The 15,536-nt window shown below is 35.7% G+C and overlaps 1 protein-coding gene across 1 annotated transcript in view; it reads right to left on the bottom strand.

The window, feature by feature from the left end:
* IL1RAPL1 (interleukin 1 receptor accessory protein like 1) overlaps positions 1-15,536 on the bottom strand; it is a 1,482,206-nt gene that overhangs the window by 632,171 nt on the left and 834,499 nt on the right. The window contains exons 4-5 of the mRNA XM_004389949.2: positions 11,536-11,722; positions 8,208-8,361 (exon numbers count right to left, since the gene is read on the bottom strand). Of these exons, the coding sequence (XP_004390006.1) occupies positions 8,208-8,361; positions 11,536-11,722 (341 nt within the window). The remainder of the gene's footprint in view (positions 1-8,207; positions 8,362-11,535; positions 11,723-15,536) is intronic.

The following is a 15,536-nucleotide window of genomic DNA, read 5'->3' as shown; positions in this document are numbered from 1 at the left end:
AGATGAAGAAATGTAAGTTCAACCAACAAAGGGATAATTTCCAGTATATATAAAGAACTTCTATGGTGGGGTAGTGGTTGAGAGCTTGGCTGCTAACCAAAAGGTCTGCAGTTTGAATCCACCAGCCACTCCTTAAAAGCCCTATGGGGCAATTCTACTGTGTCCTATAGGGTCGCTATGAGTCAGAATCAACTCAACAGCAATGAGTTTGGGTTTTGTTTTTTTTAATATGTATAAAACAGGAAAAAATGAGCAAAAGTCTTAGACAATCACTTTATAAAAGAGCAATCTAAATGAATAATAAATATGTGCATAGATCTTCAACTTCATTAGTAATGACGGAAATGTGATACCACAGTACACTCATCAAATAGGCAAACACGATGAAAGTTGGCAAGAATGTAGAATAACAGAAATATTCATACACCACTGGTAAAAATCTGTATTGGTGCAAACACTTTGGAAAAAAATTAACAATATCTAGTAAATTTGAAAATATGTATACTCTATATGAACTAGTGAAGCTACCTACTCCTAGGTAAAAATTCTACAGAAATGCATGCCCTAGGATACACACACACACAGTCACTCACACACACACTAGATGGTTAACAGCAGCATTAATAATATTAGTAAAAAACTCAAAGCAACACCAAACATCTATCAACAAACTGTGGGCTATTCATATACTGAAATACAAGAGTATAAGAGTAATGAATAAACTAAAGATAAATGGAATGACATGGACAGAAATTTTAAATATAACTTGAGTTGAAGAGGCCAGACACGATAGAATAATACAGCATGTGTGTCTGTATTTATGTTTCAAAACCAGGAAAAGTTAAATTATATTGCTTAGGCATGCACTATTAGCTAGTACAACTTTAAAAAGACATAAAAACAAATCCCAAAAAAATCACGATGGTGGGACTCACTAGTGAGGTGGAAAGGATTTTTATCATAAAGACACAAAGGGAGATTCTGTGGTGCATGCACCGTTCTGTTTCTTCACCTAGCGGGGTTCATTTGACAACATGCTAAGTAGCTGCACATTTATATTTTATACACCTTGTTGTAGTTCATTGTTAAGTGAAAAGGAAAAAAGTGAAGAAATATGGGCAGGATTCCTGGTTTCTTAGTGAGATTTAGGAAAAAAAAACCTACCTAAAGAGAGGTAAATCATGCATTCCTGAAAAAATGGAAAAGAGGTGTATAAAAGCATATTACACAGCATTATATAGGGTCTGTTGAATGTAATATTTTTAACAATGACTTCAATCAAAACAGAGATATATTCCAGTAAAAATCTATTGACTTGTTCAGAAAAAGAAGCTAATATGGTAGAATACAGAATCAAGAATAAAACAGATCTTGATGGAAAGAAATGTTAAAAACTAACACGAAGCAGCTTAAAGCAGGCCTGCATTTGTATCCAAAAGTTCAACTGCAGGTGGGCACTTGATTTAACAATTAACATAACGAAGGTGATGTTATTTATATGATTTAACTTAAAAAAGCCCAAAAACCAAACCCATTGCCACTGAGCTGATTCCGACTCATAGCAACCCTATAGGATAGAGTAGAATTGCCCCATAGGGTTTCCAAGGAGTGGCTGGAGGATTCGAACTGCCAACCTTTTGGTTAACAGTCAATCTCTTAACCACCGTTCTACCAAAGCTCCATATAACTTAAAGCTCAATACAAAGCAGCAATATAATACGGGAAATTAAAAGGTTGATGTAATACTCGGTAGTATTAACAAAAGCAAAGCGTGGGACCTGGATTGAGAGTTATTCACTCCACTACTTTCGATACTTTTCAGGTGACAAGGGTATTATTTTGCCTAATTGTAAACATAATTAGGAGCTGTTGTTGCTGTTAGGTTCCGACTCATAGCGACCCTATATACAATAGAACGAAACGTTACCCAGTCCTGCACCATCCTCACAATTGTTTCTGTGTTTGAGCCCATTGTTGCAGCCACTGTGTCAATCCATCTCATTGAGGGTCTCCCTCTTTTTCGATGACCCTCTATTTTACAAAGTGTGACGTCAGTTAAGAGCAATTGTTTTAAACTGGAGTGTGTCCATGATAGTGAATTAATTCTTCTAAGAATGCATGTCTGTTGAGTGAGAGTGACTACTATTGGTCAGACATTATGTGAGATTCTCATTTGGGTTGAGAACTCAAAATTGAAAATGACATTGTCACTTTCTGTTTCAACTCTGACATGATGGAAAGCTTGTGAGTCATCACTTCTACCATTACCACACAAAAAACAAACAAACAAACAAAAAACCCTGTACAAACTGAAAACCAAAAACATAGTCTTATCATATGATCTAGCAATCACACTCCTAGGCATTCACTCAACCGATTTTACCTACACCCACACAAAATCCTGTGTGTGCAGCTTTATTCACAATCTCCAGACTGGAAGAACCAAGATGTCACAAACTGTGGTACATCCATACAATGAAATATTATTCAGTTATGAAAAGAAATGAGCTGTCAAGCCATGAAAAGACATGAATGAATTTTAAGTGCACATTGCTAACTGAAAGCAGCCCTTCTGAAAAAGGCTAAATATTGTATGATTTCAATTATATGACATTTAGAAAAAAGCAAAACTATTGTTATGGTAAAAGATCAGAGGTTACCAGGGGTTTGGGAGGGAGAGGGGAAAATGGAATAGAAGGGGATTTTCATTGGCAGTGAAATTATTTTGTATGATACTGTAAAGATGGCTATATGACACTATTCATTTGTTAAAACCCATAAAACTTTACAGCACAAAGAGTGAATATTACTTCACAGAAATTTAAAAACAACAACAACAAAGTAAACAAAAAACTCACTGAAGAAGGGGGTTTGTGGGGGAAGGTGCTGACCTAAGCAACTTTGGAAGTAAGTGGAGTCTGTAAGATTAGGACAAAATAAATTGAATATAACTTTGTACTCTAGTTGATAAAGTTGTTTCCCACAGCAGTACAGGTTAACAATTCTGATATTGCTATGTCTGTGTGCTGCAATTGAACAACTGAGTAAATTGATGGTGGATGGTGAGAGCCAGGTTTCTCACTGTTAGAGTGGAAGGCTATAGATAAGCAAAGGGAAGAGGCTAGAACGATCCATGTCATAATCGATTAGAGTCGGAGACATCAGTATGAACTCATGTGCAGATTATTATAGATATAGATGGTTACACAGAGACATATTTACAGATTTGTGTATATGTACCGGTTAGTATTTTAAAAATAATAAGGATATGTCAAAGGGACCCTGGAACTAACTGAAAGAGCTCCCAATAGCCAAAGCTGGAACAATTTGAACAACAAAATAAAAAGGTAGTATTAGATAATGAAAAGTATAAAATAAATATTCATAAGCCCATACTGGTATAAATAAATGCTTGAATAAATATATGTAGGTGAATAGACAAATTTCTATGCAGAAGAATTTCAAACAATTGATGTGGATACTCTACCTTCAAAAAGGTAGAACTTAACTCCCTACTCCTTAAGTGTGAGCTGCTCATAGTGACTTCCTTCCAAAGAGTACAGTATGAAAAGGGGGAAAAATCAGTACAGGCAGTCCTCACATTACGAACGAGATCCTTTCTTAAGTGTGTCTTTAAGAATTTGTAAGTAAGTCGGAAGAGGTGCATATGCTTCTTATTTAGCCTTACTTTTCTTCCAGAAAAGGCTTGAAGTCTTTTCACTGACTTAAAACTGCACCTGCAGCAAGTAAAGGTGATTGTGATGAAGAAATTGTTGCCAGTAGGGGTTGGTTCAATCGTTTCAAAGTGAGGGCAAATTTATATAACGTTAAAGGGTAAGTAGAAGTTGTCCATTTAAGTCGGACATTCATAACCCAGGGACTTACTGTAACTTTACACTGGAGAAACCTGACAAACACTACCTCAGCCAGGTGATCATGTGATATATTGTGATATCTCTGTGGTCTTCCTTCCAAGAACACATATCCCACCTTAATCACAAACACCTCAGACAAATCCCAGCTGAGGGACATTCTACCAAATACCTGACCAGTACTCCTTAAAATTGTCAAGGCCATCAAAAACTGGGAGTCTCTCAAGGTCGAGAAGGGAGAGTGTTGGCGCGTCATGGGGTTCTTGACCAATGTCATGGAACAATGGGTGTCCTGACTGTTTGGTGAGAGGCTATTTGTTCTGTAGACCTTCATCTAGAGTACAATGAGAAAAAAATAAAAACCAGGAAAGTCTGAGAAACTGTCACTGACAAGAAGCTCCAAGGAGACATGACAACAAAAAGTAATCTGCTGTCCTAGAACAGAAAAAGAACATTAGGTGAGACTGAAGGAGATCTGAGTAAAATATGGAGTTTAATTAATAATAATGAATTAATATTAGTTCATTAATTGTAACATATGTACCATATTAATGTAGGATGTTAAAAAATAGAAGAAATTGGGTATGAGGTATATGAGATCTCTCTGCACTATCTTTGCAATTTTTCTGTGAATCTAAAATAAAAAGTTTATTAAAAAATGCATTGCCCTTGACTCTAAGAAGTGCGTATTCTGGTGGGAAAAAGAGGACTGGTCATCAGTAGTTAAAATGCAATGTGGTAAGTACTGTAATAGGGATACTAAAAACTGCTATAGAGGCATGAAGAATTAAGTGCCTCAAAAAGAAGGTAACATTTGAGCTGTGCCTTGAAGGAAGAGTAAGAATCAGCCCTGTGACAATGAAGAGAAAATACGTTCCAGAGAGAACGGCATGGATAAGGGATCAGAGGCAGGATATTTGGGGAACTAAAAACTTCGGTCTTGTTGAGGCTTACAGCAAAGGGCAGAGGCTAGAGATAAGGCTGAAGCATCTTACATTCAAAATAAAACAAAACAAATGTTTAAAAGATATCAAAACTGCTGGGCAGGTTTATTATTCCCTTTGTTGTGCTGGAGCCCTGGTGGCACAGTGATTAAGAGCTTGGCTGGTAATTAAAAGGTCAGCAGTTCAAATCTACCAGCCACTCCCTGGAAACCCTATGGGGCAGTTCTCTGTCCTATAGGGTCGCTATGAGTCAGAATCAACTCGAAGGCAGTGGGTTTGGGTTTGGTTTTGGTTTTCACTGTGATGCATTTTCTGAACCACTACTTTGCTTACTTAGAAACACACAGTTTTTATAAGCTCCCAATATTGCCTGCACATTTAGTCACTTTATTTAACCAGAAATTCCCTTATTTCATCACATGTAGGACCCTTTTTTTTTTTTAAAGAAACTTCTAGTACACTTCAAAATATTTATTATCTGCTAAGGCATTTCTACTAAAAATAAATGATATTGCACTTTGCATAATGTTTACATTGAGCACAATATGATAATGACATACAGAAAAACAAGCTATAAAATAGTGATTCATTACCCATTCAGAGAACTGCCCACATTTGTTGCTTTACTGAGGGATATAATTCGGGTTCTAAGAATTGTTCTTTCATTTGGCCACAAGCAAAGTAAACGTGTTCAAGTGTCACATCATTTAAAGCAATGTTAAGCACAAATAAATCTTGTCAATAGATCTGTTAATACCTAAAATGCATTTTAATAATACCATTTTTAATTTTCGGGCATGCAGCTCTCTTAGTCACCCAAAATTGCATATACAATGTAACATTGCTTAATCATTTATTTGTCCAACTCAGTGTCACAGGTAAGACTAGATAAGCTAGAAGTATTCATAATAATCAGTTGAATGACAACTTTCACTAACTTCCACTTGGGTATCAGAAAATAATTACACCTCCTTTTCCTATAAGGAGCCCTGGTGGTATAGTGTTTAAGAGCTATGGCTGCTAACCAAAAGGTCGGTAGTTCAAATTCACCAGCCGCTCGTTGGAAACCCTATGGAGCAGTTCTAGTCTGTCCTATAGGGTCGCTATAAGTTGGAATGGACTCAATGGCACCAGTTTTTTTTTTTTTTTCCTCTGAAGAAAAGGAGATGTTTTTAGAGACATGAAGCTTAGAAAAGTATAGTAGATCTGGGCAGCATTTAGGAGAAAAAGAGTTCTAGTCTTGGTTCTACCAAACAGCCTTATATAAGTCACTTTACCACTTGACAGTTTCCAATCTCCATGAGATTGTCTTCAATTGTCTCTTACTAGATAATGGTTTAGAATCCCAGTATTTCTAGGAAGGGGGAAGATGGGCTTACTGTTACAGATTGAATTGTAATCCCTCAGAAAGTTATGCTTAAATCCTAACCTCTGTACCCCTGAATGTAGAAGGCGGGGTTTTCTTTTTTATGTTAATGAGGTCATACTGGAATAGGGTGGGTTCTAAATCTAATCTCTTCTGAGTGGTGTCTTATCCAAAGAGTAGAATGACCACAGACACACAAGGAAGGAGACAGATGCCATGTGAAGATATATCTACAGGCAGCCAAGGAAGGCCAAGAAATGCCTGAGGCTACAGAAGCAGAAAGAGACAAGGATCTTCCTCTAGAACCCACAGAGAGAGAAAGAGCCTCGCCCTGCGGATGCCTTGAATTTCTATCCCTAGCCTCCAAAACTGTGACACAATAAATTCCTGTTCCTTTAAAACCACACACTTGTGTGTGTGTGCATGTGTTTTTGTTGTTGCAGCAGCAGTAAGTAACTAAGACCCTTACCAAAGATTAATTCTACACTGCAAGGAAAAAAGACTAGACGTGAATTCTATTTTCTATTCAGAATATATCTCTTTCCTTTTATATTTTAAAATTCCTGCTGCTTGGAAAAGCTACTTCAGTGTATATTGAGAGCAAAACAATATTAAATTTCAATGTTTATTGTAAAGAAAACCCAAATGTAGACAGACACATATATTTTTTCACCAGTGCATTAAAATGATAGGAAGAACAATAAAGCATTAATTTTGATTTTTTATAAAGAAGCCTATTACACATCTAAATCGCAAACAACTGTAAATTGTACATACGCTTATGAGAGACACAAGCTAAAGACTGACCCTGTGTTAACTATTCAAGTGTATCATATATTTTAGGTGTCACTTGTTTACTGGATCTGCCATTTATCAAAGGCATTACCAGAGAGGTCCTTCTTCATTTAAATAAATTTTCTTTTAATCAGAATAATTACTATTCACCAAATGAATTCCATCAAGCAGGATGTAGTGGTCAAGCCAAAGTATATCACAATTTTAAGATTGAAAAGAAAAGTTGATTATTACAAAATATAGTTGACTACCAGGAGACTTCATATACAGAAAAACTATTTTAATTGAATTGATGCCCATAAAGGAGTCACTGAGAAGACCTTCTCTCAATAAGAACATGAGAAAAATGTCCTTAACCTTCTAATGTTGCCCTCCGCCCTCCCTTCTTTTCTCATGGAATCGTGTTTAATGAAGTACACTATAAAATAAAAAAAAAAAGTTATGAATACAACTTTTCTTGACATAAAAATGACGAAAAAGATGTACATTTGGAATAATTTCATATTTTGTAAATTGATTTCATACATATTACCTCATTTGATTCTTGCAAAAACTTTTTGAAATAAACAAGGCAAATTTTATCATCTCCATTTTATACATGAGAAAATGAATGCTCTGAAAATCGTGGTGACTCAGTCTAGGTCATATGATTAGTGAGTTGTAGATGTATGATTACAGATGGTTTTCTAAATCTTGTCTCATGCCCTTCCGCCACAGCAGCTGATACCTATTGTATCTCGTGTACTTAGCTGTTTATTCCTGAAATTATGTTATTTTAAAGCTCACAAGGATATATATCTCAGATTCATAGAGTGATAAATGAATAAAGAGAAAAGTAATTTTTTTTCTATTTGGAACAAGACAGGAAGACAGATGTAGATTTCATATATTCTGTATCATCACAATAGAAAATTGCTTCCAAGAATGATATCACTACAAAAGATAAGCATAATTTTCTGAAATTGTAAACTCATTATTTCAAGTACTTTCAAAAGCTAACATTTCTATGATTCCCTGAACATATTCCCTTTTACCTTTCAAATGCATTTCAGTGTAAGATGATTTAAAAGCCAGGAGGAATATATTTCACCTATAGGAATCCACTTAGCATTTGGTTAAGTTCTTCTTTCATGCATAGATTAAAAAAAATATATCAACATGCACGACAACAGCTAAACTTAACATGGTGCTCTCATTACTTGCAAATGAAATATCAAGGACTGTAATTACCTGTAACAGTTAATTCAGTAGTTCTTCTCACAACAAAGCCTCCATATTTTAATTCACAGGTGTAATTTCCAATGTCATCTTCTCTGACTTCTCTTATAAGCAAGGTATCTCTTTTGAACACAATACTTGGCCTCCATGTTTTTGTCCTACATTCCTACATGAAAAACAAAATTTTTATAGTGCATATAATAATTGAAACACAGAGAAAATTATTTTGATTAACTAAACCAAAAGTTACTAAATTTATATTTTAAAAAGACTGAGTTTTAAATTAATACTAAAGATTTTCACTCTTTCTTCAAATATCCAGGAGACCAGGCATATGTATAACCTCAATTTGAAAAAAGTATTTTTAGCAAGAATCACTTTATTATCTTCTATATTAGTGTCTCTAAATCACTTATGTATTGATTAATTACATCTAAGAACGGAGACCTATGTTAAGACTAATCCTGACATTATTTTTAGAAGCAAATACTTTACTTTGATGATTTTGAAATTAACCATCTTGTTACTGATACCATGAAGTACAAAATACATTATTTTAGTGGAAAGTAAAAAAAAAAAAAAAGTTAATTCTGCAGAGGAAAATACTTCTATTTCAATATTTGAGATATATTAATACTGCATTTAGAAATAATTCAATTTTTTTATAGAATTTTCATTCTACAATCCATTTTAAAAGCCAACATTTATATGCAGGTCTTTACAGTCCCATAAATATGTACTTTCATTGTTGTTGATAGGCAAAGCCAACATTTATATGCAGGTCTTTACAGTCCCATAAATATGTACTTTCATTGTTGTTGATAGGCCTACCAAATTATGGTCTCTGAATTAAGCTTTGGATTATAATGATGTTGGCTCAGGAGATTTCTGTTTTTGCCAAAACAGAAGTCCATTTCCTCTAGCCAGCTTTCAAATCAATGGAATGAGGATAAAATAGCTTTAAACCCTTTGACACTTTTCAGTAGTAATATTATTTCTAAAAAATTTTATTCTCAAATCAAATTTTTGCACACCATTATTTTGATTATGTGGCTCAATGCCTTTGTGTTATGGGCAGGGCAATTATCCAGTCACTTCGGACCAAAATATACATTTTATATGCTTATATTAGTTGCATAAATTGTCATTTTTTAAATAATTCAGATACTGAAATTTTGAAGGTTATGTATATATATATATATGTATAATCACTGCTCTATGCCTTTTAGGTCAGGTAAAGATTCATAGTAAATAAAATATAATATCCTATTTGCATTCGTTTAGAAACACTATGCATTGAATATATGGAATATATATTTAACCAGAGTAACTTTTATAGTTTTCTACTTTAAGAAGCAGTCTTTAAATCTCATCTATTTAGAATTTAGAGGGTAAGCCCTAACTCTGGAAAAACAATCTGAAATGTTACAAGACTTTTAAATTACACACATACTATATCTTCACCCATCACTCCACTAGTGATGGCCTTTATAACCTAAGGTCAAAATAATCGTGGTGATGGTGGGAGCATCTAAAAGACCAATGTGAAGCCAGCCATTTTCTTAAATTGAGAGTGAGTGAGAGAGAGAGAGAGAGAATATATGTTTGTGTGGGTGTTGTTGTATATTTAATCTCTGATCTTTCAGACATTTTGAGATGCTGTTTGCAAAAATGAGAAATGTCACACAACTTTTAAGAACAACTTACGAACAACCAACTAAGAAATTGCGTATCTAGAAGGTGAATGTCCGCATATGAGTACTCGAAAAATATTTGTTCTTTGAGACCTTGGGTCAAATTCCCTTAACACCTCCCTCCTTTGAAGCAGTCACCAGGGCTTGCTCAGAGTCTGCCTGTGGAAGGCAGACAAGCCACAGAGAATCAAGGGTGGGAAATACTCAAACAATTAAAAATGGGGGACACGGGCAGAAAAGAACACACACAAAAAACTCACCAGCCCAGGAACAGAAACCAGTATAGCTAATATCTGAGTGTCGTTTAATATTGTCTTGGATAGAAAACCAAGGGAAAGGGAGGAAAAAAAAAAAACTTTTAACAATTTCCTTGCTGTTCTGAACCCGCCATTGCTTATTATCAAGAATTAAAATAAAGTCTTAGAGAAGGGCATTGCTGATTTTGGCAAAAATCCTTTAAAAAGTCATTAAAGGTTTGTTTCTTGTTTCATTTCTAACAGGTTTTGCATTCACAAGCAATCCATCATGAGGGTTCACACTATGTATTCTGACATTTGTGGATCTAGTTACTGAGAGGTCCAAAACCAAAACCCAATGCCTTCAAGTTGATTCCAACTCATAGTGACCTTATAGGACAGAGTAGAACTGCCCCATAGGGTTTTCAAGGCTGTAATCTTTATGGAAGCAGACTGCCACATCTTTCTCCCACAGAGAGACTGGTGTGTTCGAACCTCCAAACTTTTGGTTAGCAACTGAGCACTTTAACCACTTCACCACCAGGGCTCCTCTACCAAGAAGTCCAGTTTCCTAAATTCTTACTTCCGGCGAGTTGGACAAAACAAATTTATACTAGAGATCTTTAAACCACGTATAAACTATTCTGGAGAGATGTCCATAGCATCAACATAGCAACAGTGTGTGTGTGTGTCTGTGTGTGTGTGTGTGTGTGTGTACTGTATATTCTTGACTACTTTCAATAACAATATTTTCTTTCTTTTGTGATATAAATAAGCTGAAGAATATGTTCAAATCTGGAACATTAGTGAAAGTAAATGATGCAATGGGAAGAACAGGGATTAGATTATTCTCCTCAAATCTAAAATTTCTTGTGGTTTGTGAAGAAAGTTACTCTAACACTATTTTTATAATATTATACATTTTCATCAGATGTTAATTCTTTAGAATGTGTGCTTATGTTGAAAAGGATTAGAATATGGACAAAGTTACATGTAGTAACATTCAAATAAGAACTAATGTACCATTTTATCAAAGAGTCAAATCAATCCTTTCCTTCCTTGTGTGGGGACATTTTAGATGGCTAATATGAAGAACTTTGAAGTGAATGCTTAATATATTTTAGCTCCTGAAATTATCAATCCAGACTGTAATAGACTTGAAAGAATTGTCAATATAAACAAAGTAGAAACACACAGCTTACTACAATGAACTATCAATACACATATTGACTAAAATGTATCAAAGTCACTGGTTCAGAGACTTTAATGACCACCACAACTTGATGCTGTATATTAGGAAGGAAGAGCTGAGCTATATATCACACCCATTTAAAATTTTCATCCGATTTTCCCCAGAATAAGATGCACATTAATCCATTCATAGGCAATAAAATCATCCACAGTCCATACCTTGTACCAAAGAATTTCAGGTTCTCTGGTTGGTAGTAAAAAATCCTCTATGTCACGGCACGAAATTTCCTTGCTTTTGCTAAGTTCAGCCTTTTCAAAGTACTTCATCTTAGAATTGTAGCAGAGTCCAGTGTCATTTTCACCCACTGTCAGCGAGATGGATACTTTCATACAGTAAGTGGAGTTTCTGTAACAGAGCAGAATAAATATGGTGGCCTGGTGAGAACAAAAAGCAAGTGCTACCAAGGCAGTGTGTTTAACGCACTCAAAAGAAGAGAAAAGCAAAAACTCCGTTTTATGGTATCTTGGCTCATTCTACAGGGCTCTCTCCTGTCATCCAGCTAAACAATGTTTGGTCAGTGAAGCAAGCCAACTGTACATTTTTTATTTGCTGGAAAAAAAAAGTTTTGAGTTATATACAGGTTTGGCTTGAAAAAATAATCAATAGAGATTTTGTATCAAGAAAAACAGAAAACATAAAGGAAGATTTCCATCAAGAAGGAAATCAAGCCTGGATTTATGCTAAAATTGGTAAACTTAAAAGAGAAGTAAAAAATATAACTGACCTATTAAGCATAGAAGCCCTGGTGGCATAGCGGTTAAGAGCTCAGCTGCTAACCAAAAGGTCTGCATTTTGAACCCACCAGATGCTCCTTGGAAACCCTATGGGGCAGTTCTACTCTGTCCTATAGCATCGCTATAAGTCGGAGTCGACTTGACGGCAATGGGTTAGTAAGCATAAGAGAAGGGCAGGAATAAGGTTGCTCAACTCTTTAGTACCAACTGTCTTGATAAGCATAGAGGTTATCAATGAGTCTGGGTAGAAAACAGTCTTGGATAAAAGAATTAAAAAGTCACTATCTTTACCCTTTTTCCATATTCATTTGGGTTGGACCTGGAGTGCAGATTGTCAGACCACTGAAGCATTCTACTGTGTTATGTAGGGGCAACACCATCTTGATAGGCAGATTTTATAGAATCAGATCATTAAATCAGTGGCTCATTCTTCTCCTTGCTGGTTCCTAAATCAGGTCTACAACTTGGAATAAGTGAGAATAGAAATCATGTTCAGAGAGCTATCTGGAAGAATTGGGACCAAAAGAAGTTTCTGGGTAAGTTGCACTATCTCTGTTTGTCTCTGGGCATTCAATGAGCACCTTCATTGTGTTAGGCACTGTGTTAGATACTGGGAATAAAGAGAAGAATAAAGTATGAGATTCAAAGTTGAGCAGAGAACTCGTTTGGTAAGTGCCCAAATGTATATTCTTGTACTTGGCCATCAAAGTTCTGGATTTGAATCTCACCGCACACTATCTCTGTAATTATGGGTAATTTATTTAACCCCTCTGAGTCTCAGGTGCAGTGCAGGGATAGAACTTGTCCAAGTATTAAATGAGATACTGAATAGGAATCTGCTTAACCTATTCTAGGTGCTCAGAGATGTTGTTGGTTCTTCCCTGCTCTGCATCTGTGCATGTGAACTACAGTCCCAAGTCCCCCTCCTTATTAAGCTAAGATGTTTTGACATTTGAGCAGCTTCTCAATTTAGATCCTTACTTTTGCTTAATGTTGATGTACCATGATAAGATTGGTCAGAAAATAGCTAGGCTATATATTTGGCTTTATATTGGGCAAAAAAAAAAAAAAAAAAGTACTTCCACAAAATTAGAAGTCTCTTTATCTCTAGATATTATAATACTTAGCCTACAAGTAGACCTAAAATACTTAATAGGAGAAACCATTGACCATTAAACAAAGTCAACAAGATCATGTGTCCAAAATTTTTATGAATGATATTACATATTTCTCAAACATCTTACAGTGCAAGAGAAGAGACAGACATTAAACAGTTGAAATTCAATGTGATTAGTACTACAAAGAGATATGTATTAATACAGTAGTGTCAAAGAAGGAAACAAGAAGGCTTGATAAGAAACAAGAAATGGTGATACTTGGGTTGTCTTAAGGAATTAGTAAGAATTTGGCAAGAAAGTCTATTTCAGGGAACAGTATATACAAAGACATAAGAGCATGAAACAACTGGTGCTTTTAAGTAATTGCAAATAATTTGGAGTATAAAGTAGCTACAGATAAAAAGCAGGGACTGAGACTGGAGAGGTGGGCTTGAAAGTCGTGTAATCCACTTCAAAGAGTTTGGATTTTATCTTGGAGGATAATGAAATTTGGATCTTGGAGGTTTTTTTTCTGGTTGTAGTGAGAAAGACGGATTGGATTGGAAGAAGGACTAAATGCATTGAGAGGAATTAGAAAGCAACTGTATTCATTTAAGAAAAAGATGGCAGCCCCAATGAAGACAGTGCTCATTGGGAGGGAGAGAAGGGAACATTCAAAACATATTTAGGATAGAGTCAATATGACAGTGAAAGAGTGGAAGAAAGATCATGAAGACTTTCTCAAATGAGTTTTTAAAAGGTGAGGTCAATCTTTCAGCCTGGAGAATACTGAACAAGAAACAACTTTGAGAGAAAAGAGAGTGTGTTAAATTTTAACTTGAGCTTGAGGTGTCTGTGGGACAACAAAGTGAAAAAAAAATCCCCTTTGAGTTTGCCAGCAATATTGTTTATGCACTATTAATTTTACTCCAGTATAAAGTGGAGCCCTGGTGGCACAGTGGTTAAGAGTTTGGCTGCTAACCAGAAAGGTCGGCAGTTCAAATCCACCAGCCGCTCCTTGGAAACTCTATCGGGACAGTTCTGCTCTGTCCTCTATAGAGTTTCTACGAGTTGGAATTGACTTGATGGCAATGGGTTTATAGACTAAAGCATGCTTTTTCCAGGATCATTGTAGGATTTTTTTTTTTCCAAGAAAAAAATAATTAAGTCAAATTATTACCTATCTTAGGTTATATTCAAATGTGTCTTAAAATATTACTGGGTGCTCTTTAACTTGACCCTACTTATCTAAAAAACTCTGTCTAGAATTTGATACAAGAAAACAAAAAACAGTTGCCATCGAGTCTGACTCATGATGACTCCATGTGTTGTATAGTAGAACTGCACTCCTATGATCTTGGGGCCCTGGTGGCACAGTGGTTAAGAGTTTGCCTTCTAACCAAAAGGTCGGCAGCTCAAATCCACCAGCTGCTCCTTGGAAACCCTATGGGGCAGTTCTACTCTGTCCAATAGGGTCACTATGAGTCAGAATCTACTCGACAGCAATGGGTTTAGGTGTTTTGGTTTTTGACTTTTCGGAAACAGATCACCAGACCTTTCTTCCAAGGTACCCCTGGATAGGTTCATTCCATTAACCTCTCACTTAGTAGTCACACACTTAACCGTTTGCACCACACTGGGATTCCTTTTGATATAATGAGGTGTGATAAAATAGACAAACAAAGTAATCAATAGTTTGGAGAGAAAGAAAATCTATGTTTTCCTGTGTGGAAGATTCAAGGTTAGGATTCACTGATTTTTTTTTTTTTTAGAAAAATAATTATCTGAGTTAAGCTAATACCTATCTTAGGACACATGTGTCAAGAAAATATTCAGGTTTTAGAATAATAGTGATATGTGTATAATGCTTTAGAATTCTAAAAGAACAGAATCTTTTTTTAACCATTTTTAACCATTTTTTAACCATTAACTGTAGATGAAGGTTTACGGAACAAACAGTTTCTCATTAAACAGCACACATATTGTTTTATGACAATGGTTAACAACCCCATGATATGTCAACACTCTCCCTTCTCGACCCTGGGTTCCCTATTACCAGCTTTCCTGTCCCCTCCTGCCTTCTAGTCCTTGTCCCTGGACTGTTGTGCCCCATCAGTCTCATTGTGTTTTATGGGGCTGTCTAATGTTTGGCTGAATGGTGAACCTCGGGAGTGACTTCATTACTGAGCTAAAAGGGTGTCCGGGGGCCATGCTCTCAGGGTTTCTCCCGTCTCTGTCAGGCCAGTAAATCTGGTCTTTTTTTGTGAGTTAGAATTTTGTTCTACATTTTCCTCCAGTTCTGTCCAGGACCCTCTGTTGTGATCCCTG

The sequence above is a fragment of the Trichechus manatus genome, unplaced genomic scaffold (genome assembly GCF_000243295.1).
Source record: "Trichechus manatus latirostris isolate Lorelei unplaced genomic scaffold, TriManLat1.0 scaffold00269, whole genome shotgun sequence".
NCBI lineage: Eukaryota > Metazoa > Chordata > Mammalia > Sirenia > Trichechidae > Trichechus > Trichechus manatus.
This window is presented reverse-complemented; position numbering and strand designations above follow the sequence as displayed.